This window comes from Balaenoptera ricei, chromosome 2 (genome assembly GCF_028023285.1).
Source record: "Balaenoptera ricei isolate mBalRic1 chromosome 2, mBalRic1.hap2, whole genome shotgun sequence".
Taxonomy (NCBI): domain Eukaryota; kingdom Metazoa; phylum Chordata; class Mammalia; order Artiodactyla; family Balaenopteridae; genus Balaenoptera; species Balaenoptera ricei.
This window is the reverse complement of record NC_082640.1, coordinates 160545008-160568995: the sequence shown is the minus strand read 5'-3', so window position 1 is coordinate 160568995 and position 23988 is coordinate 160545008. Positions and strand designations below refer to the sequence as shown.

Genomic DNA, 23988 nt, shown 5'->3' with positions numbered 1-23988 from the left:
TCAAATTTATCATGTCCAAAACTGGGCTCCTGATATTCCTCCCCAAGCCCGCTCCTTCTGCAGCCCTCCCCAGCTCTGTTCATGCAACTCCATCCTTCCAGGCCAGACACTTCAGAGTCATCATCAGTAATACTTCTTTTTCTCTTGGGCCTCACATCTAATCTGCTAGTAAATCCCATTGGCTCCAACTTCAACATATATCCAAGATCTGACACAAGTTCCCACTTCCATTACTGCCACCCTGGTCCAAGCCATCTCATCTGGATTATTATCATCCAGATTATTGCAAGAGCCTCCTAAGTAGTCTCCCTGTTTCAACCCTTGCTCCCCGCCCCCTAGTTTATTCCCCACCCAGTAAAGAATGAGCCTTTTAAAACTAAGTCAGGTCACATTGCTCATAACCTTCCAATGGGTCTTCGTTTGTCTCAGAGTAAAGGTCAATATTTTCACAAATGACCAACAAGGCCCTATATAACGGCCTTCCATTACTTAGTATGTTATTACATCTGTCTCCCTTTGCATGGATGTTAGCTTCACATGGGCAGAGGATTTCATCTGTTGTCAGCACTCAATCCATGCTTGTTGAATGAATAAATGAATGAATGTAGAAGGACCAGAGTAAGGAGAGGCTAGAGGATGGGGACCAGTCATGAAGTATTGGAATTGTCCAGGTGAAAAGTTATGAGACGTGGAATCAGGAAAACATAATGGGAAAGGCATGGCAGAATATAGTTCAGAGCCATTTTTGCCCCAAAATTTACCAGCCATGGTGACCAAATCAATGTTGAGGATAAGGAGGTGGGCAGGGGTCAAAGAGACTCTCCACCTTCTAGCTTGAACACTAAGATAGGTAGCAGAGAGGTAAGGCAGAGGGGCAGCTATAGAGTTTGGGTTTGAAAATGTTGAGTTTAGGAAATATTCACTAAGTAGTTAGAATAACTATAACCAAACCCCTCTTCTTTTTGGAAGCTACTTAACTGAAAATATACATGGTTTATACTATTGTTGTATAGTTCCTCTTGGTTAAAATATCAATTCTTCCAGTGTAGTGATCATTATTAGTTAGAAAGCAGCTAAGGCATGCTCAATGATCCAGTTATGCTTATTAGATGATATGATTTTAAAATAATTTTTTCATATGACACAAATAATATCTTTCATTGCCAAATGATCCCAGGAAGTTAAATGTTTCTCTCTCCAAGAGGTGGTTAACCATCCAAACTGTTGGTAAAACTTGGCGATAACAAATTCTTTAATTTATATTAATTTGGCGAGTCACTTATTTTTTTTTTAGTAATTTACAAATGTATTACTTACTCAAAGCCAGAATCTTCTAATTACTCTGACCTGAGAACCTAGCCTTCTTTCAGTGGCATTTCGCCCATGACGGCACGGCAGATGCCACCAGCTCCCACCCTCTGCCCTGGCACTTGGCATGACGTTGCTCATAGAGAGCTTGTGTTGTGCGGCTGCCAGTCACCTGCTGGCTCCAGGTGGAGGCTGTGGTCAAGTCTACTGACTAGAACCCACTGGATGCAGAAGAGCTGAGATTTCCTGGAGCAGAGAATTCCAGGTAAGCTTCAGGATGAAAGTGGGAAGAAGAAAGCAAGCTCTCTCCCGCCATCATTTGGACTAGAGCAGCAATCGAGAGTGAAAATTTGTAGAGAAAAAAGAAATTCACTTACCTTTTCTAGGAAAGGATGAAACTTTTTAACAGGCAGAGAAGTCGGTCTCTTATGGAGGTCTTTTCATCTTCAGGGAGGGAGCTGAAGTGTGGCTGCATCAGAAGACTTGGAATCTTGTAACTGACAGCCACTCAGCCTCACTGAGCCTCAGTTTCCTCATCTATAAAATGGGAGAATTACACTGACTCTCAAGGTTTGTGTGAGATGCAATGACGTTACATAAAGGAATGTTTCGTAAACTCAAAGTGCCTTATACCTGCTACCGGAAGCCTCCTGGTTCAAGTGCAGTGTACTTTGATATTCATGGGAATAAGACAGCTTTACTCAGTCTTTTCTAACATAGCTCCCTCCTTCTCCCCATACCTTCATCCCAATTTCCAGTCCCTTATTGTGCTTTTTCTTCATAGCAGTTAGCACGACCTGAAAATGTACTTATTTATTTTCTCTTCCCCTGTTACACGCCCAGCTCTGTGAGAGCAAGACTCTGCTGTCTTGTTCACCACCGACTCTCCAAGTGCCCAGAAGGCCTGATGTATAGTAGATGCTTAAAAAGTAGCTGTGAAATGTTGAAAGAGAAATGCATAATCTGACACTTCCAGGAGCAAGATAGCATAGTGGTCAAACAGCGGGTTCTCAAAATTTAGTTTGCTTGTTTCAAAGGCAGGTGCCCTGCCCCAGCATCGAGAGATTCTGATTAATTAGGACTGGCGGGCCTACTGAATTTGCTTGTTTTAACAAGCGCCCAGGGTGATTCTGTTGCAGATAGTCACTCTGAATCAAGACAAATATTGTTCTGACTCCAGCCTGACACTTACTAGCTGTATGACCTTGGGGAGGTAACTTCTTAACTCCTCTGAGCCTGTTTTCTTATCTGTAAAATAGGACTGACAACATTCCCACGGAGCTGTTATGAGAAATAAATTAGGTAATGGATGTAAAGTTCTTGGCCCAATGTCATTTATGCAGTTAGCTGCCATTATCATTTGTATTACAGATTATTTTATTGTTATGCCCTGGCAGGAGAAGAACCTTCTCCTTGGAGGATTGCTCTTCAGAATCTCCTCAAAGTGTGGTCTGGACCAATGGCATCACCTGGGAGCTGGTTAGGGATGCAGAATCTCTGCCCCACTCCAGACCTGCAGACTCAGAATCTGCATTTTAACAAGATTCCAAGGTGATTTGTTTGCACGTACAAGTTTGAAAACCACCGCTCAAAGTCACATGTACTGTTTTCTCCTGTCTCTAATTTCAGAGTCTGACCAGGAGGTGGGTAAGCCCCGGCATCGCAGAGTCTGAATCCTTCCTCTTAGTGAAGAGAAGCCCCCAGCTCACTGTAGGTGCACCTCCAGCTGAGGACCTGAGGAGGAGGAGTTCTCTCACGGAACCCTGACTAACAGCCTCTGTGGAGCCAAGGGATGGATCCAAACTTCACCTTGCTTTCTCAACCATCCCGGGCCTGCTCATACCTGGCAGAACCTTGTACCAAAGATGGAAGAAGCCCGTCCCCCAGAGAACAGGGCAGAGACTCCCCATTTCCCTGGAGCCAGGTCCCCAGCTCCAGCCTCGCTGACCCTGACTGGTTTTGGGATGAGCACATCCAGGCAAAGAGGGCCAGAGTAGAGACCATCGTCCGAGGCATGTGCCTCTCCCCTAACCCTCCGGTGCCAGGCAATGCCCCAGCCAGGGACAGCCCGTGCTGCCCAGAGCGGAAGAGGAAGCAGAACGTTCCCATGCAGCAAGGCCCCTCAAAGCCAGGCCCTGCCAGGGACTGGGGAAGCAGGAAGGGGGGCCCTCGGGTGAGAGAACAGCTTCACCTGCTGAAGCAACAGCTAAAACACCTGCAGGAGCACATCCTGCAGGCTGCCGAGCCCAAGGCCGCAGCTCAGGGCCCGGGAGGCTCAGAGACAGGGAAGGGCCCTCTGAGTGTGAAGCAGAGGAATGGCTCTGGGTCTAGGGCCTGGGCTGTGGACAGTGCCCACCACGGTTCCAGCGGGGACCCCTCCAGGGTGGAGAAACACAGAGTGTCTGAGGTCAAACTCCAGTCTGAGGAACCCAGGTTCCTTCCTTCTGGAGCACGGGCTTTGCTGGAGATTCTGAAGAAAGAACTGACGGGGGCCATATCCCAGGCTGTGGACTCAGTATTACAGAATGTGCTATTGGATCCATCAGGCCACCTGACTCACCTGGGCAGAAGCTTCCCGGGGCTGGTGCCAGACGGTAGAAGCGAGCCCTCGCCTCCTGAGGGAGGTGCCTGTAAAGATCCACTTCCTCTGGCTGCCTTGCCCAGGAGGGCCCAGCCGCAGACAGGGGCTCCACTGGGAAACTTATCTCTGGCCAAGCCTCTAGATTCTCCCAGGTACCCTGTCTCTCCGAGAATGATCCCCAAACCCTATCAGGGTCCCCCAGCAAACTGTCCCTTGACTGTGCCTGCCCACATCCAGGAAGATCAGATTCTCAGCCAGCTACTGGGCCATGGACCCAGTGGCCACTGGAGGGGCAATCTTCCGCAGGACTCATCTCCCCAGAGTCACCCCTCCTCAGAGGCGGCCCTGCGACCTTGGGGAGTTGCCAAACTGCAACCACTGGCTTTGAGCCAGCAACAGTGCCCCTGGCTCTTCACGTCCACCTGCTTGGAAAGACTGCCCCTCGTTCCCTCAGTGAAAATGGAGCAAGGTGGCCTGCAGGCTGTCACGGACGCACTTCCTTTCTCTTCAGCCCTTTACATATCCTTTACTAGTAATCGAAGTTCTCGTTGTCACAGCCCAGAGAGACAGGAAGTCTGGACGATGAGGGGAGGGGGGGACAAATAACTACCCAGCATAGGGAACAGCTCTCTTCTTTCCCGGTGGTCTTCTTAACATTGCTTCTGGGCCTCCCTCCCCTGTGGCTTGTATTTGTTAGGTTCCTGAGAAAGTGGTGACCACATCCTGGGATTTAAGGATGCTTGGAGGGGTCCATCACCGTCTTCTGTGACACATCAGATTCTACCACTACTGACTTAGTCCTTTGGGTCTGAAAGGGTTTTGTCTGTTTTTAAACCCAAACTGGCTCCCAAAATACCCTGTGGAAGGAAGAACCCCATCATTTGGTTGTCAGCTGCCCATATACCTTGGCAGAGCGGGTCAAAGGAATGGCCTCACCTGAGGCATGGCTCCTGGAACCTCTTGGTTCTACAGGCAAAAGGCCTGCTCTGAGCAGATAATTCACGGGGAAGAGACGAGGGACCAGAAACTTCTGGAGCAGATGGGAAAGGGGAAGTTTTCTGCAGGGACTAGATCTGAGGGGTAAGCTGAAAGGGGTAAGATTTCAGTTTAAGGACTAGCTTCTAAGCTGCAGCTGAGGAGAGAGCCTAGGGCTGCGCACATGTGGAGGAAGAGGAGGCCCCCATGGGGAAGGCTGCGGGGCCCAGGCTGGTCTGAGAGGGTCCGAATCATTTTTTTTTTTAATTTTTATTTATTTATGTATTTTTGGCTGTGTTGGGTCTTTGTTGCTGCCCGCGGGCTTTCTCTAGTTGCGGCGAGCGGGAGCTACTCTTCGTTGCGGTGCGCAGGCTTCTCAGTGCGGTGGCTTCTCTTGTTGCGGAGCACGGGCTCTAGGCGCGTGGGTTTCGGTAGTTGTGGCTCGCGGGCTCTAGAGCGCAGGCTCAGTAGTTGTAGCGCACAGGCTTAGCTGCTCCGCGGCATGTGGGATCTTCCCAGACCAGGGATCGAACCCGTGTCCCCTGCATTGGCAGGCAGATTCTCAACCACTGCGCCACCAGGGAAGTCCCAACGGTCTGAATCTTATTGCATCATCTTTGCAACCCTTAGGCAGACCCCACTCTTAAACAGTTTTTTCTTTAGAGTAACCCTCCCTCAGGATGTTAACAGTTGTTGAAGCAGGAGAAAAAGTAGCTTGGGTAAACACTGGGTTAGTTCCATTACTGCGAAACTTCTCAGAGCCATGCTTAAGTCCAATGAAAAGCTCTAAGAGGAGAATGTATGCAGCCCCAAACTCATATGACCAAAGGACCCTTTTCCAACAGGCATCTGTAAGACTCAAGTTCCTGAGAACATATTTTGGATGTTGCTTTTTTAGGGAGCCAAGCTCACGCTGCTGCTTCTCAGGGACAGCCTTAAATCGAATCTCCTTGTGCCTGTGGAGTCGCACAAGCAGGTGTGAACAGTCGTGCCCTCTACCTGGCAAGCTGTGGTGAGGGCGCAGGATGGGGTGGAACCAGCTCACTACCACACCAGGCCCGCTCTTGTGTCCTAAAATGCTATGAGCACCCCCTGCTGGTCACAGGTGTTGGAAACGCTCCCGAAGCTCTGGCACCGCGGGTCGCTTTCCTGGCAGGCAGTGAGCAGCTACAAAGCCAACGCTGAGAGCACCTCACCAGCCACCAGTAGGCACAGAGATATCAACACAGACAGAATTTCTCATCAGGTGCTAGCCCTCTGTGAGGAAAGCTATCTGTCGGGCCTTTGATAAGAGGCTACTGGTTAAGACTCTCTGTCAAAGTCAGGTGGTGGAAGAACCTCAAGAATTCAGTCCCCAAAGATTCTCTGCTGTCCTTCCCCTGTGAGGGGTGTGCCGCTATCTCTCAGGCACCTGGCCCTGAGAAATACACACACAGGGGTGTGCCTGGCCCTGCCTCGTGAAACGAGGATTGGGATCCAAGAGCTTCAGGAGGTTTCGGGGGCCACCCACGGAGCCCGGCTGCCCGGGTCAGGTACTTGGCTACCTTTGGAATGATTGGGGGCCCCCAGGCAGCATCCTGGCCCCAATTATTCCCTCATTCCAGCATTAGAGATTTATTCCTCTGGGCCATGAAAGCCACCTATGAGCAAGTTCTTCACGTGGCACGTGGAATACAAAGATGAAAGGACAAGGTTCTTGCTCTCAAGGACCTTCACATTCACATGACACCCCTGTGACACAGGCAGAGCAGGTATGATGATGAGACAATGATGATTTACTGCACACCTTCTCTGCGGCGGGCACTGCGACTGGCAGTTGCCCTGCTCACCACCACTTAGCCACAGCTCTGAGACACGAAATGCTCTGAAAATCTCTCTGATTTCTTTCCCCTAAGGTTGATGGGAACTCACTTGGTTGCAAAACCTGACCTGCACTGATAGGAGGCTATTTATAGACTATCTCACTTAGCATAATTAGTCATTGATTTTGCTGTGGGAATATTAAACGGATTAGACTCCTGCCACAGACCCTGCTGCGGGTGTTAACTAACTCATCATTAGTTAACTAACACACGCACATGTTAACTAACACATACACCATATTACCTTTATAAAATAACAGGGATTCTGAAGTCTGGCCTCCATTTGGCCCAGCGTTTCAGATAACTGATTGTGGGCCTGTGTTATCTTACCTTCCTCAAGCATCCACTCTAGATCAGTATCAGGGAGGCAGGGACAGAGAAGCAAAATAACTTGCCCAAAGTCAAAGACAGACACATGCAGAGACAGGATTCAAACCCAGCATCTGACTGCCAAGCACAAGCTCCAACCACTACACTCCACAGTTTAGAAATGAGGTCCAGAGAACGTAAGTGGCTTGCCCAAGGTCACACAGGGTCTTGGTGGCAAAATCTGTATCTGAAACTGGGTCTTTGGACTCAATCCAGGATTCTGTCCACAGAATTTATGAAGGATAAGAAGTAGGGCCAATGAGGCAGGGGGCAGGGGCCTCCTGGACAGCAGCCTTGGTGCCTGGCCAGCTATAATTATAATCAGTTGCTTGGTTTCCTTCGGGTAAACTGACATATCCTACTGAGAAGTCTTTATTGTCCTAAAGCTACAGCTCTCAGGCCTGAGCTCCAGGGTAACTCTGTATGTTTGTCACTCAGCCCTAGGATTTTTCCTGGGAATGCTAAGTGTTCTTGTGTAAGAATCTTTTATTTCCCTCCCACCCTGGTGCTAGGTTTCACACCACAGCCCCCTACTCTTATTAAAGGGGAAGGAATCTGTTCCCAGAGTGAGGAATGAGTTGGAATAGAATTGCCATATTTGTGTATGGATTAAAGTTGACCATTTAATCACTCACTCATTCCTTCATCCAACAAACATTTATTGAGCACCTACTATGTTCCCAGCACCGGGCTAGGCAGGTGGAATACAAAGATGAAAGGATAAGGTCTTTGCTCTCAAGGAGCTAACAGTCTAAATGGGGAGACAAACATGCAATAAAATTCCAGTAATGTCATTGTTACAAAAAAAGGTTTATACAAAGAGTGTTGGTAGCCCAGGGTAAGGAAGGCCTAATTTGGCAAGAAAAGGTTTCACAGCAGAGGGAGCATCTGATTTGAGACGGGAAGGATGAGGGAAAATTCTGCCAGGCAAATGGAGAGCAGTTGCAGCCCAGCAATTCAAGCTTCTTGAGCCAAAGTTAACTGTGATCTGGTACTCAGTCTGGTTAGATGCTCGTTGGCGGCAACACTGCAAAGGCAATGATGAGAGCCAGAATGGGGACCATCTAGTCGACTCCTCTCATCTTGCAGATGAGGAAACTGAGGCAGAGAGAAGTAAATCTCTACTTGAGGTTTTGAAATGGTTTATCTGGGAGAGAGTTGCCGTCTCTTCCCATTGTATTGTGAAAGCACACACACAGTACAACAAACTGTATTTGATATCACATATGCCATAGAACTTTTACACATCAAAATGTTTTTTAAATTCTGCAACTTTACTGTACATATATGGTATTCAGCATCTGGAAAGAAAAAGCTTATCTGATCATACTTGCTAGAGGCAGAAAAACAGAGCAAATACATCATTCAACCAGAAAACAATAAAATAGAAACCATAAGGAACAGGGCAATTTACTATTTGGATAATTTGACAAAATTATTTGATAAACTGGTATTAGTTTTCCTTGACCCTGGGATAAATCCAGGAGGGCCTCAACCCTGGTCACTTGAAGAAGGCCAAACTAATGTTTTTCTTCACACGCTATCCCAGTTCCAACCTCCTGAAGGCTTATTTTCCTGATGTTCAGGTAAAGTCCTTCAACTGAGTTTCAGCCTCTGCAAAACTCCCAAGTAGCAGCAGGTTTTTCCCATGTGAGGCAAGTCCTAGGTCATCATATGTGCACTTTAGCTCCCCTTCATGTTGTGGATGGAATTGGTGGCATTTTTGGTCTGGGCTGAGAAACTATCTGAATAATCAGGGGTAACTTTGTGGGTAGGAAAGTTGGGTGTCTGAATTTAAGCTTTTGAACTGTAGGTATACCCAGAAACACATGGGGAGAGAGGCAGGGTTAGAAAGAACCACTAGGAAATGGCGTCTTTGGCCTAGTGTTCTGTCTTTGTTGGGGACACTATGATAAAGAAAGAGTGTATCAAGAGTTGGACACTGTCCCTGTCAACTTTACATTCAAACTGCTGTGTTTCAAAACCGACTGAAGGTGCATACAAATCAATGTGACAATAAGAAAAATCAAGGTCTGATGGTTGGAACCAGGCCTTGCCTGTTTCTATAAAGTTTCTGAAGGCCTCCTTTACCCTGGGTGTTGGGTTAGGGGCTGTTAATACTTTGTATCTATGTATCTTTTGTATCTTTGTATCCTTTGCTTTCTTTGAGCTCTTTCCCTCATATCCAATTGCTTGGTTGATCCCTGCACCAAGCTCTCATTTTGATTTCATTCTGCAACTCTGAGTTGCCAGTAAATGGCTCTCTGATCTACACCTTTACCCCTTTCCTTGGCTCTTTACCTGGCAGAGGGCTCTGGAGCTGCCATGCAATCTACCTGGGTGCAGCAGAAGCTGGGACCACACTAGTCTTGACCCTGGACCCTCCCAAAGTCACACTTCAAGAGTGAAAAACCTTTATAAATCTAGGCTATAATGTACAATTATTTTCTAATGGGCATTATGGCTAATTCAGATTTTTCTGTGTATAACTGTACAGGCTTAGAAAATAGCTGTGGCTTCTTTTTTAAAGAAAGCCCTTTTTAGTGTTGGTTGAAGCCATTCTTGTTAACCCCCGTGTTGAACTGGAAGCTGACAGTTCTGACTCCAAGCACCTCATGGCAAACGTCTGACTTCATGGACCCTGTTGTTTGTACAGTTCAACCGCTGCATTACCTCCCAGATGATCAAGTGGTTCAGCAACTTTCGTGAGTTTTATTATATCCAAATGGAGAAATTTGCCCGGCAAGCAATTTCAGATGGTGTCACAAATCCCAAAATGCTGGTGGTTCTCCGCAACTCGGAGCTTTTTCGAGCTCTCAATATGCACTATAACAAGGGAAACGACTTTGAGGTAAGATCATGTGCTTGGGTCCCAGGAGATCTGATGAGTGCCTTCCCTTTGTGATTGGAGTTTTAGAAAAGATCCCCTTCCGTGTCTATCCTTACATCACTGAGAGCAGGGCAGCCTGGGGCCAATCTCTGTACCATCCACAAAGATTACAGCCTGCACATCTTCTCTTAGGCAACTGACGGATGCTGCAAACTGAATGTACAGCCAGTCTTTATTCATAAACTTGGCCAGAGGTCAGCTGTTATGCCATTTTAGACAACACTCTGCAATGACCGAGTTACACAGCCTGTCAACCTTCTCACCTTAGCGCCAGGAGGCCCAGGACTGAATGCAGGGCTTAGTTGCAGCACCTAGTCTTGGCCTAGATTTTCTTTACAACAGTCTCTGTTCTTTCCATCATTTGGTTCTTATCTTTATTCCCCCTTGAACAGTTTTATCTGTGGGTCTTCCACGGCAAGTCACCTCAAATCCTTTCTGGAAATAATAAACAATACTCAAGCTTCTCAGTCCCTTGGGGATCTCTGTGAAGGCACGCTGGTGGCACTTTAGAGGTCAAGCATCAGTAAAGGGTGAGCAAGTGGCCTAAGTGTCGCTGGTGAGAACTCATTATCTTCCTTGTGTGTGGCTGACAGCTCTGTTAGGCTGGCATCTTGTTCTGCAGGTGCTGGGTGTGTCTGGTCGCTGACTACACCTCCCTCTTCTCGCATTTCTCACTTGACTGTGATCACAAAGAGCAGTGTATTGACACCTCCAAAAAAGGGAAGAACTGCTGCCATCCGCGGGCTAGATGCTCCATCAGAATATGTTTAGAAACCTAAGCCTACCTGCGGGGAAAATGGACCATGCCTCCTTTGTGAGGCTCGTGGGGGTCAAGGCATGTGGACGGGAGGCAGCGCTGCCACGTCTTTCCACGTGCGGGTGTCATCTGGCATGCAGTGGTGGCAAGCCCCAGGCCAGGCTGGATCTGGAGGCCCTGTAGGATGTCCCATCATTAATGGTGCCAGTCTGGGTGAGGTCCTGGAACATATTCTTGAGGCCCCACCCCCACCCCCGCAAGCCTCCTGGTTGGCTCTGGGAGCAGGAATGATTCCAAGTCCTTCGAACCCAGTCCCAAAAGATGGCAGAATGAGGTACGACAGTCGTAAGCTTGGGGGCAGTTCTTTCCACACGAGGCACTAAGGAAAAGAATACTAAAAACCTCTTCCGAACCACAGATTTAATGTCAATCAGAGTCAGAGTTTCCCACTTACTAAAAACATCACTCATTAGTGGAATCAGCTACTCCTACAAAGGGAGTGTCCCTAATACGCTTTCTCCCAGGGCTGTCTCATCAGTACCATCATTTTAAGGTATGTATTTGATGAGGGAGGAAGAGATTCCACAAAAGTCAGGGGCCAGTAGAGCAGGGATGCTCTGATCAGGCCACAACCCTAGGAACAGGCAGCATCAGGCAGTGAGGTCTGTATGGTGCCAGTGCTTCACAGCCTCACGTCTTTTCTTCCTTGTGGGTCTCTTTGGGAGTGCAGGTCCCAGATTGCTTCTTGGAAATCGCCAGCTTGACATTACAGGAGTTCTTCAGGGCTGTCTCCGCAGGCAAAGACTCAGATCCTTCCTGGAAGAAACCCATTTACAAAATTATTTCGAAACTGGACAGTGACATCCCAGAGATATTCAAATCTTCCAGCTATCCCCAGGAGCTGTTTCGGAATTAAGGTCCCACAAAGTGAGGAGCGACTGGCCTGGGTTTCCTGGGTTTATCTTAAATGGCAGTCAGTACAGCTGTAGTCATATAAAAAGAGCATAAGGAGAAACCCCTCAAATAGGTACCATTACCATTTTTGATCATTTATTTCCTTTTCCAGAATTACCAGAGGTTTAACATTAACTATAAAATATTGTAAAAGGAACACAACAGTTTGGAACCAGAAGAATCTCCACTCCACTGTTTCCAGGTATCATGACCCTGGGAACTTGCAGGTGTCTCTGCATCTGTAAAATGAGGTTGTAAGGATAAAAAGACATGTCCTAAAGTGCTCTGTGAAATGTTTCTCACTACACAAATGTTATTTTTTTTTCCTCCTTCATCTTTCAGATAAGGCTATCTTATTTGGGGTTTTTATACATTGCTGTTTTGAGTTACCTATTTATCAAGCTCCACTTATTTGCAAGACACTTTCAAATACATTACCTTTAAGCTTTTTACCTTGAAACATTTTTAAAACAACCAAACAGAAGTTTTAGAACTGTAAGATAAGTCGCCAAAGGCTATGAGGCTAGGGCATTTGGGTTGGTAGGGGCAGTCAGGAGTGTGGAGGAACCCATGGCCTTCTGATGCCAGGCTGCATGTGGACCACCTCATGCTGCCGCCCATGCTCTCACACAGGCCACCATCCCCGGTGAGCATCCAGCACTGATGCGGCACTATCTTCTGACAACCCCTGCCTGGCACTTAGGAGTGCTTCATCACCCGGATGTCCACTGATTGTTCCAGCAAAGCCGACACAAACTTCCTGCAGGACCTGAGTGTTGCTGTACATTCACATTTATCTGCTGGAAGAGTTTATCGGCTGAATAACCCAAACAGTCTCTAGGTGACCAATGCAATTAATGCCCCAACTTCCTATGTGCAGAAGAAACTGAACTTCAGACCATGAAAGCTAGAAGGGCCTTAGGGGCTCATCTGGCCTACCCTACTTAAAAGAGGAAGGAGGAAACTGAAGCCCAGATGGGAGGCTTTGCACAGACTATGGATGGCTTAAATGGGACAAGTACAGCATCACACAGAAATGGAAATTCTCCTGCTTCTTAAGGACATTACAGCCCATGGTCAATCTTTCACAGATAAAGGAATTCATGAAATCAACATTTCTTTCACCTACTGCTCCAACACAAATTGTGACTTGCTCTGAGCATATAGGCAAGACATCTGCAAAGCTGAGTAACTGTATCTAGCTTCCCAGCTAGTCAGAATCAAGTCTTTGAAAGCATGCCAAAGGTGCGCAGGCCAGGATAGGCGTCACACAGAGCTTGAGCTCTGTGTTCTGATTAAGGGGTGTCTGTGACTTCATTAGTTTACTTCTTTTCCCTCTGTGCAAAACAAGTTTCCACATTTAACTACTCCACTTCCTTGACTTTTCAGGTCAGCTGGATCAGATAAGATGAAATCCCTAAATTATTGCTAGATGTATCAACATAAAAAGGTAGGAAAGACGACTTTCTTTTGAATTTTCTCTTACTCCAAACAGCTAAGAGGAAAAACAAAACAAACATACTCAGCCCAAACCAGTCTTTTTGGGTTGCTTTAAGGTTATTTGTAAGTGTCCTTCATCACATCCAACTGCACTCAGATGATCTTTGCCCTATTTTCTCCCACAATGTTCTCGTTACAAAAATGAAGGACTCCGCCAAACCTCAGTTTTAAAAGCAAGCAAGCACTGAGTATCCTGAGCAAGGGCAATCAGGCATCTGTGTTTGGGGACAGAAGAACCTGCTGTCCAGAGTGACATTACATAGTTATTTAAGACATTCATGGGAAACAATTCCAAGTTCACATGATTGTCTAATATGAACAGCCACTTTCTGTCCCAAACCTGAAATTCATTAGTGTTTTAAACACTGAGCCAAGCCACCTCCAGGGCAGTGAACCTTGTCCCAGGGACCAATTAGATGAAATGTACAAGCTCAAATTGAAAACATTTGGGTACTGCAGTCTTTCCAGGAAGTGTTCTCTAACCACTGAGCTAAACACACAAGAATGCATAAATATATATGCTCTGCCAACAGAAGAATTCTAGTTTATTATATTTTTCTGTTTCTACCAAGTATGGTGGGAACACATTCGAGCATAAGCTGAGATGGTTATTGTGTTCTTTTAGCAGTCATAATATTGCCAAAGGTCTGCTTATTCTTTCCATCAAGGTGTATGTGGATACTATTCTCTCCCAAATTAGACATGCTCAGTGTCTGGTCAAATACTGCATAATTGTCCAATCCTTCTTTGTTGGACAGTAGGGGCTGGACTGTGGTTTAAGATGATGGCACTACTGAGGACTTAATGTCCAATGATCAATTGAAAGCAGGCAGTTAATTGGCATTCCATGCAGAAAAAATGTTCATTAGGACCCTTTATTTCAAACATGGTTGTATACAGTATACACAGCTCCAGACTGGATTCATACGGTGAAGAGGCGAAAGGCATCTCCTAGGTATATAAGGGGTACCTGAGCCCTTTTCTTTCCATCAGAGAAAGGGCATACCTGGCAGCGATAGCACAGCACTCTTTAATAAAGTTCTGCAACCCAGACCCAGGGAGGTACACAGGTCCACTTTAAAAAATTGTCTTTGTTTTCAATGATGTAATATAGAGTCCTCAGAAAAAATAATTTTAAATAAGGCTTCCATAACATAATTTTACATGTGCCTTTAAGAAAATATTTCTTTTAAAATCTTTATAAAATTTGCTGAAATTTTGGTAACCAGTTTCCTGGATGAAGTATATATTCTAAATGTTCATAATCTTTTTTTTTTTTTTTAAGTGAAGTATAGTTGATGTTGTGTTAGTTTCTGGTGTACAGCAAAGTGTAAATGTTCATAATCTTTGATTCTATCTTTTTTCTTTTATAGTTTTGAACCTTTGCTCTGTAAAGCAGATCAAACATAGTTTGATGATGCATGCATTCAAAACAAAACAGAAATTTTAAAAATCCGTTGATTTTTTACACAAACTCTATTAGGTAATTTGTATTTCACATAATACATGGGTATTTGTATTTCACACAATGTAAGATCATTTTCTCAGGACTGAGAAAATCAGAAAAGATAATGAGATAAAGTGACGAGGGGGAGAGCTAAAGTTATAGTTCTGTCAGGCTGATGCTTGTGACAATATGGCAAATACAATACTTCTCATTAAAGTATAAACATATTCTTGGTCAGATTTAAGTATATACAACACACACTGTAAAGACTGAGCTCTGGTTACATATTTGAGAGCATTAATAATGCATGCTCTATCTCTGAGGTAGATCATGGTACCTACACTTAAAAATGTGTACTAAGTGCTCACCCATGGAAAAACGTAATTCATGAAAAGGGTATTTTTCAGGGGTCAACAATTCCTATAGACCAGAAGAAGCTTTTTCAGACTATATAAACCTAAAGAGTATAACCAAGCGTCCAGGAGTTGAATGCTCAATCATATTCTTTTAGAAAACCAGATGCTAGACCCCAAAGAAGGGAATGTCTGATGAAACGTTGAGGGCAGGTACAGACAACGAAAACAGTATAGGAACACCCGCTCCAAACCCCACCAGTTTCACATGTCCATCTACTCACACTGAGCAGTCTGCCTTCTTTCACCAAGAGTCTTTCGGGGTTATTTGTTTCTAACAATCTTACGCTTCACACTGACAAACTTTTGTTTTGCCATTTCCGAATTCTCCAGCATCACCCCTCAGACAAACGTCAGGTCCTAGAGTCTTCCCTTAGAAAACCCTTTTTCTCCCCACATTTACTGATTTCTGTGGCTCAGACTCCTATCTCCTTGACAACTGCTTCTCCTTAACTAAGTCTGAAAAGTAAGCAAGCACTGAGTACCTCAGGCAAGAATGTCGTCTCTCCCCTTCCCTTTCCCCCACTTTATCCTCAGCTATCTGATCTGCTGCCCCCCGCCCCTTCACTTTCCCCCTCAACCAATACCTTTCCTAAGTAGAGTTCTGTGGTTAGGTGCATGAGTTCTGGAGTGTCTTGTCATTCTGGCTCAAGTACCTACCAGCTCTGCTCTCTGCAAGTTACTTATTCCCTTGGCCTACAGCTTTTCCATTTGTAAAACAGAGATAATAAAATAGTACCTACCTCATAGTACTGATCTAAGTTTTAGGTAAAATCATACATGAAATCCTCAGCACACTCCTAGCGTACAGTAGGTGCTCAGTAAATATTAGCTACATTATTACTCAGCAGTCATAAACTGTTAGCAAAATCATGAACTTGTACTCCTAACAGTGAAGAATTATTTCTTAAGAACGGCACTGATGTGTGACAATACTGATATAAAACATATTCTGAATTTCATTTTTACCAAAACCATGTAGTAACATGCACTGATATCTGATAGCAAAAGCAAGATAGCAAAAAACTTAGCTTTAAAGTGGTATGTTAACGCTTTCTGAGAGGTAAACAAAACCCAGCCTAAAAAAAAAGCCATGTGCCATAAACTCTATATGCTTCCCTCATTTACTCTTTTTTTTTTTTTTTAATAGTTTTATTTATTTATTTATTTTTGGTTGCGTTGAGTCTTCATTTCTGTGCGAGGGCTTTCTCTAGTTGCGGCAAGCGGGGGCCACTCTTCATCGCGGTGCGCGGGCCTCTCACTATCGCGGCCTCTCTTGTTGCGGAGCACAGGCTCCAGACGCGCAGGCTCAGTAATTGCGGCTCACGGGCCTAGTTGCTCCGCGGCATGTGGGATCTTCCCAGACCAGGGCTTGAACCCGTGTCCCCTGCATTGGCAGGCAGATTCTCAACCACTGCGCCACCAGGGAAGCCCTCATTTACTCTTTATAACAATCCTATGTTGATGTGCTGTTTACTTGACACATGACATCGCTATTATTGCTATTTGCTAGTTGGTTGCTAAGACATCAACCTGCTTTTCTTTTCTGTAGGCCAATACATTGCCTTTTTGACACCCCTTTAATTATAAGCTTTGTGACTGATGTAGTATTTCTAAAATTATTCAACTTGCTGTCTTCAGCAACTGCTTTTTGAGGCTGTATCAGTAGCCATTGAATAGATTGTTTTTGGCTTGAGTATTTTCTGAATTAACTTCTGCACATTTATTCAAAACATCTTTGTAGTTGTTCCACTTGTTAAAGAGGCTGTTTCATTGTTTTCTTGATTGGGTGGGTGGGTGGGTAGGGGGAGCATGTACTGACACAACCCTGATTTTCCTCTCTTAACATTTAAAATCTATTTACGTTTCCACAAAGATAAGCTTGCTTTCTTATTGAAAATAACCTGACCTCTTTTCTGGTTCTTTTTCATTTAATAGTCATTAAAGTTGATTATTTTCTTCCTCTGCTCCTTCATGAATATGGGTTGGTGATTACCTTTTTCAGAATATTTAAGACTCTAAATGTTTTTTTGGCTACTGTTTCTAAATAAACTGACTTTTTCAAATCAAGCTTTATGAGACAATAGGATTATCAATTTGATACTTTGCTGAATTCTCACTCTGTTGAATCCCTAACAAAAAAACCACAATTACATTTGGTAGAATATATTCTTTATAAATACCCTAAAGCTGCTTTTATTCAAGATTACCATCTTGGTGTTTAGATACTTCATTCCTCATCACATATCCCCTTACTTCATCAGGGCTCAGCTTACTGACTCTGGACCAACCGGAACAAACTCCAGAACTCCTCTCCTATGGAACTCTTGCCAAAAACAGTGTCCGAAATAAGAGTTTCTAGAGAAGAGAATGGGGTGCAGGTATTAGAACAGAACACACATATAAACAGTTTTTGCTAGACTGTAGATTTGTCAGCAAATCCTGGGAACAGAAAGCTTAAAAACACTGGACTTACATTCCTAAACACCTTAGTTTTGCTATACTAGATGCAAAGATAATTAAAATCCTCATACCATGTGAATGGTAGTTATGATAATGTATCCTTTGGCTCTTGAGTGAGGCAGAGTTTAATATGTTGACAATGCTGAGAATATGCTATTAAGTGACAGCTTTCACTTCTTTACTATAGAATCATGCCTATTCAACTTCAAACGTATCAGGGCATTTCTCTGGCAGATGGACAGTCTTCTCACTGTTTCAGGAACTAGAAAGATGCACTATTTATTGAGCAAATCTCAAATGTTCTAAAACTTGACAGAAAAAGAACTCTCAAGCATTCAGTCCATTGCTGTTGTGCCAGAATTGGTGAATTTGCCCCCAAAATGAAGATCAGTAACAGATTTTTCGGCTTTGGGGTATATACTTATCAGTTCACTTCCTTTAAATAAAGTGACCACAATTTACCTCTTCAAAGCATAGTTACTGAGAAACACACTTGTATTGATGATCCCATGAAAAAAAGACCAAAAGGCACTTGAGGTTGCAAAAACTATGTGGCACCTCCCAGCAATACAAAGTCTTGAACTCAAGTTGGGGATGGGACTACGAGCAAAGTGACTCATTCCTTATCTTTTAACAGTTCTTCAAAATCCCATGTGAAGTACTGTATCATGATTATGGTAGTGGTTACACAAAGCTACATGATAAAACAGCATAGAATTACACACACATACACACTTGAGTGCTCGTAAAACTGGTAAAATCTCAACAAGCTCTGTGGAGTATACCAATGCTAATTTCTTGGTTCTGATACAGAAACTCTACTTATGTAAGATGCTAACATAGGGGAGGCTGGGAGAAGGATGCATGAGGACTTCCCTGTACATTTTTTTTAAACTTCCCATGAATGTATAATTATTTCAAAATAAAAAGTTAAAGAAAAAACATAACCCACATAGAATCAGAATCTTTAAGAAAGGGTTCTATTGAAGGAGCAATGTACTCTAAGGAAGAAGCATATAAAAGCCCACACCAGCATAGACTGGAGTGCTTCTATAAGGACACAATTTTCATTTTGTTAGGGTCTGTTTGGTTTTGTTCTGTTCTGAGTACACAGATAATCGAACTATCAGCTAGTTCTGCTCTCTTTGGGATCAGAAAGAAGTCGTGGAAAAACAACCTGTCCTGCGTGCTCACCACACTCCTCATCTATCTACAACCTCCCCACAAATCACATTTCCCCTCTAAACTTCCCAGTTTAAGTAACATTGTACAGCAATTCATTTCTTTGTATTGTTAGGAATCTTCACCACAACTGCGAACATCTTGGCTTGTTTTCAGGCCCAGGGGCACATATGTGTTTTAGATTAAAAGACATTTTAAATCTTGGCTTTATTTGCTCCCAATAAGCCAGATTCTTCCTGTGCCTAAGCTGTTCCTTGGCTATCAAGTACCTTTGGAAACTACACTAACTCTTTCAGGCTAGGTGGATTTTATTTTTCACTTTAGGAGTTTCCTATTAACAAATAGCCTTCCTACACCTCCAATTTCTTCCACACTTGCAAAGTTACTGACAGACCAGGGCCTTTGGAAATTGTGATCAATGAACCTACCTTCAGACGGAGATAAAATAAAATTTTAAATCTCCTTTAGCCTACCAGTTCTCAAACTTGGCTACACATTGGAACTACCCAGTGGACTTTACAAATTACCAGTGTCTGAGTCCCACCTCTAGATTCTGATTTAATCGCTATGAGGTGTAGCCTGAACTTTGGGAGTTTTAACAGATCCCTAGATAATTCTTATATGCAAAGTTTGATAACTACTGCTTTAGCATACAACTCTTCACATGGAACACTTTTCATATTTCATCACTCTTCCAAACATGCATAAAGAAAAGAGTAATCATATGCTTGAGTGCTCATGAAATATAAGCAATTATTCAACTTGAAACATATCAATTCTTGGATTAGGGCCTCCACTGTCAATACCCTTCCCTGACCATAAAACTTTGGGAATGCCTTGTAGAGGCCCTACTGACACGCTCAGGTTCATATCTAATGAAAGCAGAAGGCTCATATGAAAAACAGGAACTCCTCTCTTTTCCTCTCTCTCTCTCCCTCCCTCTCTCTTTCTATACATATTTTTTAAAAACAGACTTTATTTTTTAGAGCCATTTTGGGTTCACAGCAAAATGGAGCAGAAGGTACAGAGATTTCCCATATATACTCCCTGCCTCCATTTAAGCACAGGCTTCTCCATTATCAACATCCCCACCAGAGTGGTACATTACAAATGATGAATCTACATTGATATATCGGCATCACGCAAAGTCCATAGTCTTCATTAGAGCTCTCTCGGTGTTGTACATCCTATGGGTTTGAACAAGTGTATAATGACATGTATCCACCATTACTGTATCATACAAAATAGTTTCACTGCCCTAAAAATCCCTCCTTTTCCATTAACCCCTAGCAATCACACTAATCTTTACTGTCTCCATAGTTTTGCCTTTTCCAGAATGTCATATAGTTGGACTCATGTAGCATTTTAGACTGGCTTCTTTCATTTAGTAACATGCATTTAAGTTTCCTCCATGTCTTTTTCTTTACATTTTTATTTATTTATTTATTTATTTATGGCTGTGTTGGGTCTTCGTTTCTGTGCGAGGGCTTTCTCTAGTTGTGGCAAGCGGGAGCCACTCTTCATCGTGGTGCGCGGGCCTCTCATTATCGCGGCCTCTCTTGTTGCGGAGCACAGGCTCCAGACGTGCAGGCTCAGTAATTGTAGCTCACGGGCCCAGCTGTTCTACGGCATGTGGGATCTTCCCAGACCAGGGCTCGAACCTGTGTCCCCTGCATTAGCAGGCAGATTCTCAACCACTGCGCCACGAGGGAAGCCCCTCCATGTCTTCTGATGGCTTGATAGTTCAATTCTTTTTAGCGCTGAATAATATTCCATTGTCTGGATGTACCACAGTTTATCCCCTCATCTACTGAAGGATATCTTGGTTGCTTCCAAATTTTGACAATTATAGAATAGAGCTGCTGTAAACATCCATGTGCAGTTTATTGTGTGCCCATAGTTTTCAGCTCCTTTGGGTATACACCAAGGAGTGTGATTGCTAGATTGTATGATAAGAACATGTTTACTTTATTAAGAAACTGCCAAACTGTCTTCCAAAGTGGCTGTACCATTTTGCATTCCTACCAGCAATGAATGAGAGTTCCTGTTGCTCAACATCCTCACCAACATTTGACACTGTCCATGTTCTCGATTTTGGCCATTATAACAGGTGTGTAGTTGTACCTCAGTTTTAATTTGCATTTCCCTAAAGACATATGATGTGAAGCATCTTTTCATATGCTTATCATCTGTATACCTTCTTTGGTGAGGTGTCAAGGTCTTTGGCCTTTTTTTTAAACTTTGGGTTTGTTTGTTTGTTTATTTATTTATGGCTGTGTTGGGTCTTCATTTCTGTGTGAGGGCTTTCTCTAGTTGCGGCAAGTGGGGGCGACTCTTCATCGTGGTGCACGGGCCTCTCATTATCGCGGCCTCTCTTGTTGTGGAGCACAGGCTCCAGACGCGCAGGCTCAGTAGTTGTGGCTCACGGGCCCAGTTGCTCCACGGCATGTGGGATCCTCCCAGACCAGGGCTCGAACCCGTGTCCCCTGCATTAGCAGGCAGATTCTCAACCACTGCGCCACCAGGGAAGCCCTGGCCCATTTTAAAATTGGCTTGTTTTCTTATTGTTGAGTTTTAAGACTTCTTTTTGATTTTGGATAATAGTCCTTTATCAGATATGTGGTTTGCAAATATTTTCTCCCAGCCTGTGGCCTGTATTTTTATTCTCTTGAATGTGTCTTTAGCAGAGCAGAAATTTTAATTTGAATGAAGTCCAACTTATCAATTCTTGCTTTCCTGGGTTATGCCAAGATCATGTAGATTTTCTCCTATGTCCTCTTCTAGGAGTTTTATAGTTTTGTGTTTTACATTTAGGTCTGTGATCCACTTTGAGTTAATTTTTGTGAAGGGTGTAAGTCTGCATCTAGATTCACTTATTTGCATGTCAATGTCCAGTTGTTCCAGCACCATCTGTTGAAAATACTATCTTTGCTCCATTATATGGCCTTTGCTCCTTTGTCAAAGATCAGTTGATTATATTCATGTGCGTCTATTTTGGGCTCTCAATTCTATTCCATTTAATTATTTTTGTCTGTTCTTTCACAAATACCACACTGTCTTGATTACTATACTTGTATAGTAAGTCTTCAAGTCCAAATTCAAGTAAGTAGTACCAGTCCTTCAATTCTGTTCTTCAATATTGTGTTAGCTATTCCAGGTCTTTCGCCTCTCCGTATAAACTTTAGAATCAGTTTGTTGACACCCACAAAAAATTTTGCTGAATTTTGACTGGGATTACATTGAATCTATAGATCAATTTGGGAAGAACTGACATCTTGACAATATTGAGTCTTCCTATCCATAAACATGGAATATCTGTATTTAATTTCTTGCATCAGAGTTTTGTACTTTTTCCTCACATAGATCTTGTACATGTCTTGTTAGATTTATACCTAAGTACTTGATTTTGGGGGCTGATAACATGAATGGTATTGTTTTAAATTTCAAATTCCACTTGTTTATTGCTGGCACATAGGAAAGCAACTGACTTTTATCAATTAATCTTGTGTATCCTGCAACCTTGCTATAATTGCTCCTTAGTTCCAGGAGTCTGTTGGTTCTTTCAGATTTTCTACACAGACAAACACATCTTCTGCGAACAGCTTTATTTCTTCCTTCCCAATCTATATACATTTTGTTTCCTTTACTTGTCTTACTGCATTAACTAGGACATCTGATACAATGTTGAAAAGCACTGGTCTGAGGGGACATCCTTGCCTTGTTCCTGATCTTAAGGGGAAAGCTTCAAGTCTCTCACCATTAAGTATGATGAAGTATGTTAGCTGTAGGGTTTTCATAGATATTCTTTATCAAGTTAAGGAAGTTCCCCTCTATCCCTAGTTAACTGAGAGTTTTACCATGAATAGGTTGGATTCTGTTAAACACTTCTTCTACATCTATTGATATGATGTGGTTTTTCTTCTTTGGTCTGCTGATATGATGGATTATATTAACTGATTTTTGAATGTTGAACCAGCCTTGCATACCTGGTATATTTCCCACTTGGTCGTGATATATAATTCTTTTTCTACATAACTGGATTTGATTTGCTAATATTTTGTTGATGATTTCTGCATTTCATGAGAGAAATCTGTAGTCTGTAGTTTTCTTGTAATGTCGTTGGTTTTGATATTAAGATAATGCTGGCATCATAGTATGTTAGGAAGTATTTCCTCTGTTTCTATCTTCTGGAAGATATCATAAGGAGTTGGTATAATTTCTTTCTTAAGTGTTTGATAGAATTCCCAGTGAACCCATCTGGGCCTGGTGTTTCCCGCTTTGAAAGGTTAATAATTATTGATTTATTTAATAGATATAGGCCTATTTAAATTGTCTATTTCTTCTTGTGTGAGTTTTGGCTGATTGTGTCTTTCAAGTAATTGGTCTGTTTCATCTAGGTTATCCAATTTGTGGTCAAAGAGCTGTTCATAGTATTCCTTTGTTATCGTTTTAATTTCCATGGAATCTGTAGTGACATCTTCTTTCATTTTTGACATTAGTAATTTGTGTAAGGAATATTCTTTTAATAAAAGTTTTAATACCTAAATAAATGAACTAGATTCCCTTAAGAAAAGTGACCTTCACTAAAACAATATATATATATTTTTTCCTGAAAAGGGCACAGTATCAAAACCTACACTTTCCAGGACTATTCAAACTAGTATTTTAAAAAATGTGTGATGTGAGAAAATATTTTCATGGCTCCTGTGGATTCAGCTGTTATAATTCCAAAGGGAGCAAAGACTTGGAAAAAAGAACTTCATGATTAAGGGAGATTATCTTCTCAACTGAAAATTTAATTTCCCCACCATTGTAACACATCATCCAAAAGCTTATTAATTTTGAAACATGGCTAGCTAGAACTTAGAACCTATTTTGCTTACCCATATCAATTCTGAATTAACTGAAAAGGCAGAATTCAAATGACAGCAGCATAGAAAACTAGGATTCTAAAATACCGGAAAAAAGCATTTCTTTTGGAACCCTGGACATTAAGTTCGGAGTCTCTCTAAAACACATGTACAGATAATTATTAGGAGGACATAAAAAATTGTTTCCCTGTGGCCCAGTAATTTAGTTCTGTATTTTCCCTGGAAAATTTGAAAATATACCCCAAAAGGGGCATTTACAAGGATGTTCAATGCAACATTGTTATGACAGTGAAAAATTATCACAAATAAGGGAAAATAATCTATGTTATATACCTATAATAGAATACACACATACACCTATGTATATGTGTACATGTATATGACACAGTAGGTCTGCAAAACAACGTGTAAAGAAT

General features: G+C 43.1%; 1 protein-coding gene across 1 annotated transcript; it reads left to right on the top strand.

Annotated features, from left to right (window-relative positions):
• Positions 1 to 3100: 3100 nt before the first annotated feature.
• PROX2 (prospero homeobox 2) lies at positions 3101 to 11658 on the top strand. The gene is made up of 4 exons (XM_059914674.1): positions 3101 to 4403; positions 8572 to 8681; positions 9752 to 9946; positions 11473 to 11658. The coding sequence occupies exons 1-4, from the start codon at positions 3101 to 3103 to the stop codon at positions 11656 to 11658; spliced, it is 1794 nt and encodes a 597-aa protein (XP_059770657.1).
• The last annotated feature ends 12330 nt before the right edge of the window (positions 11659 to 23988 follow it).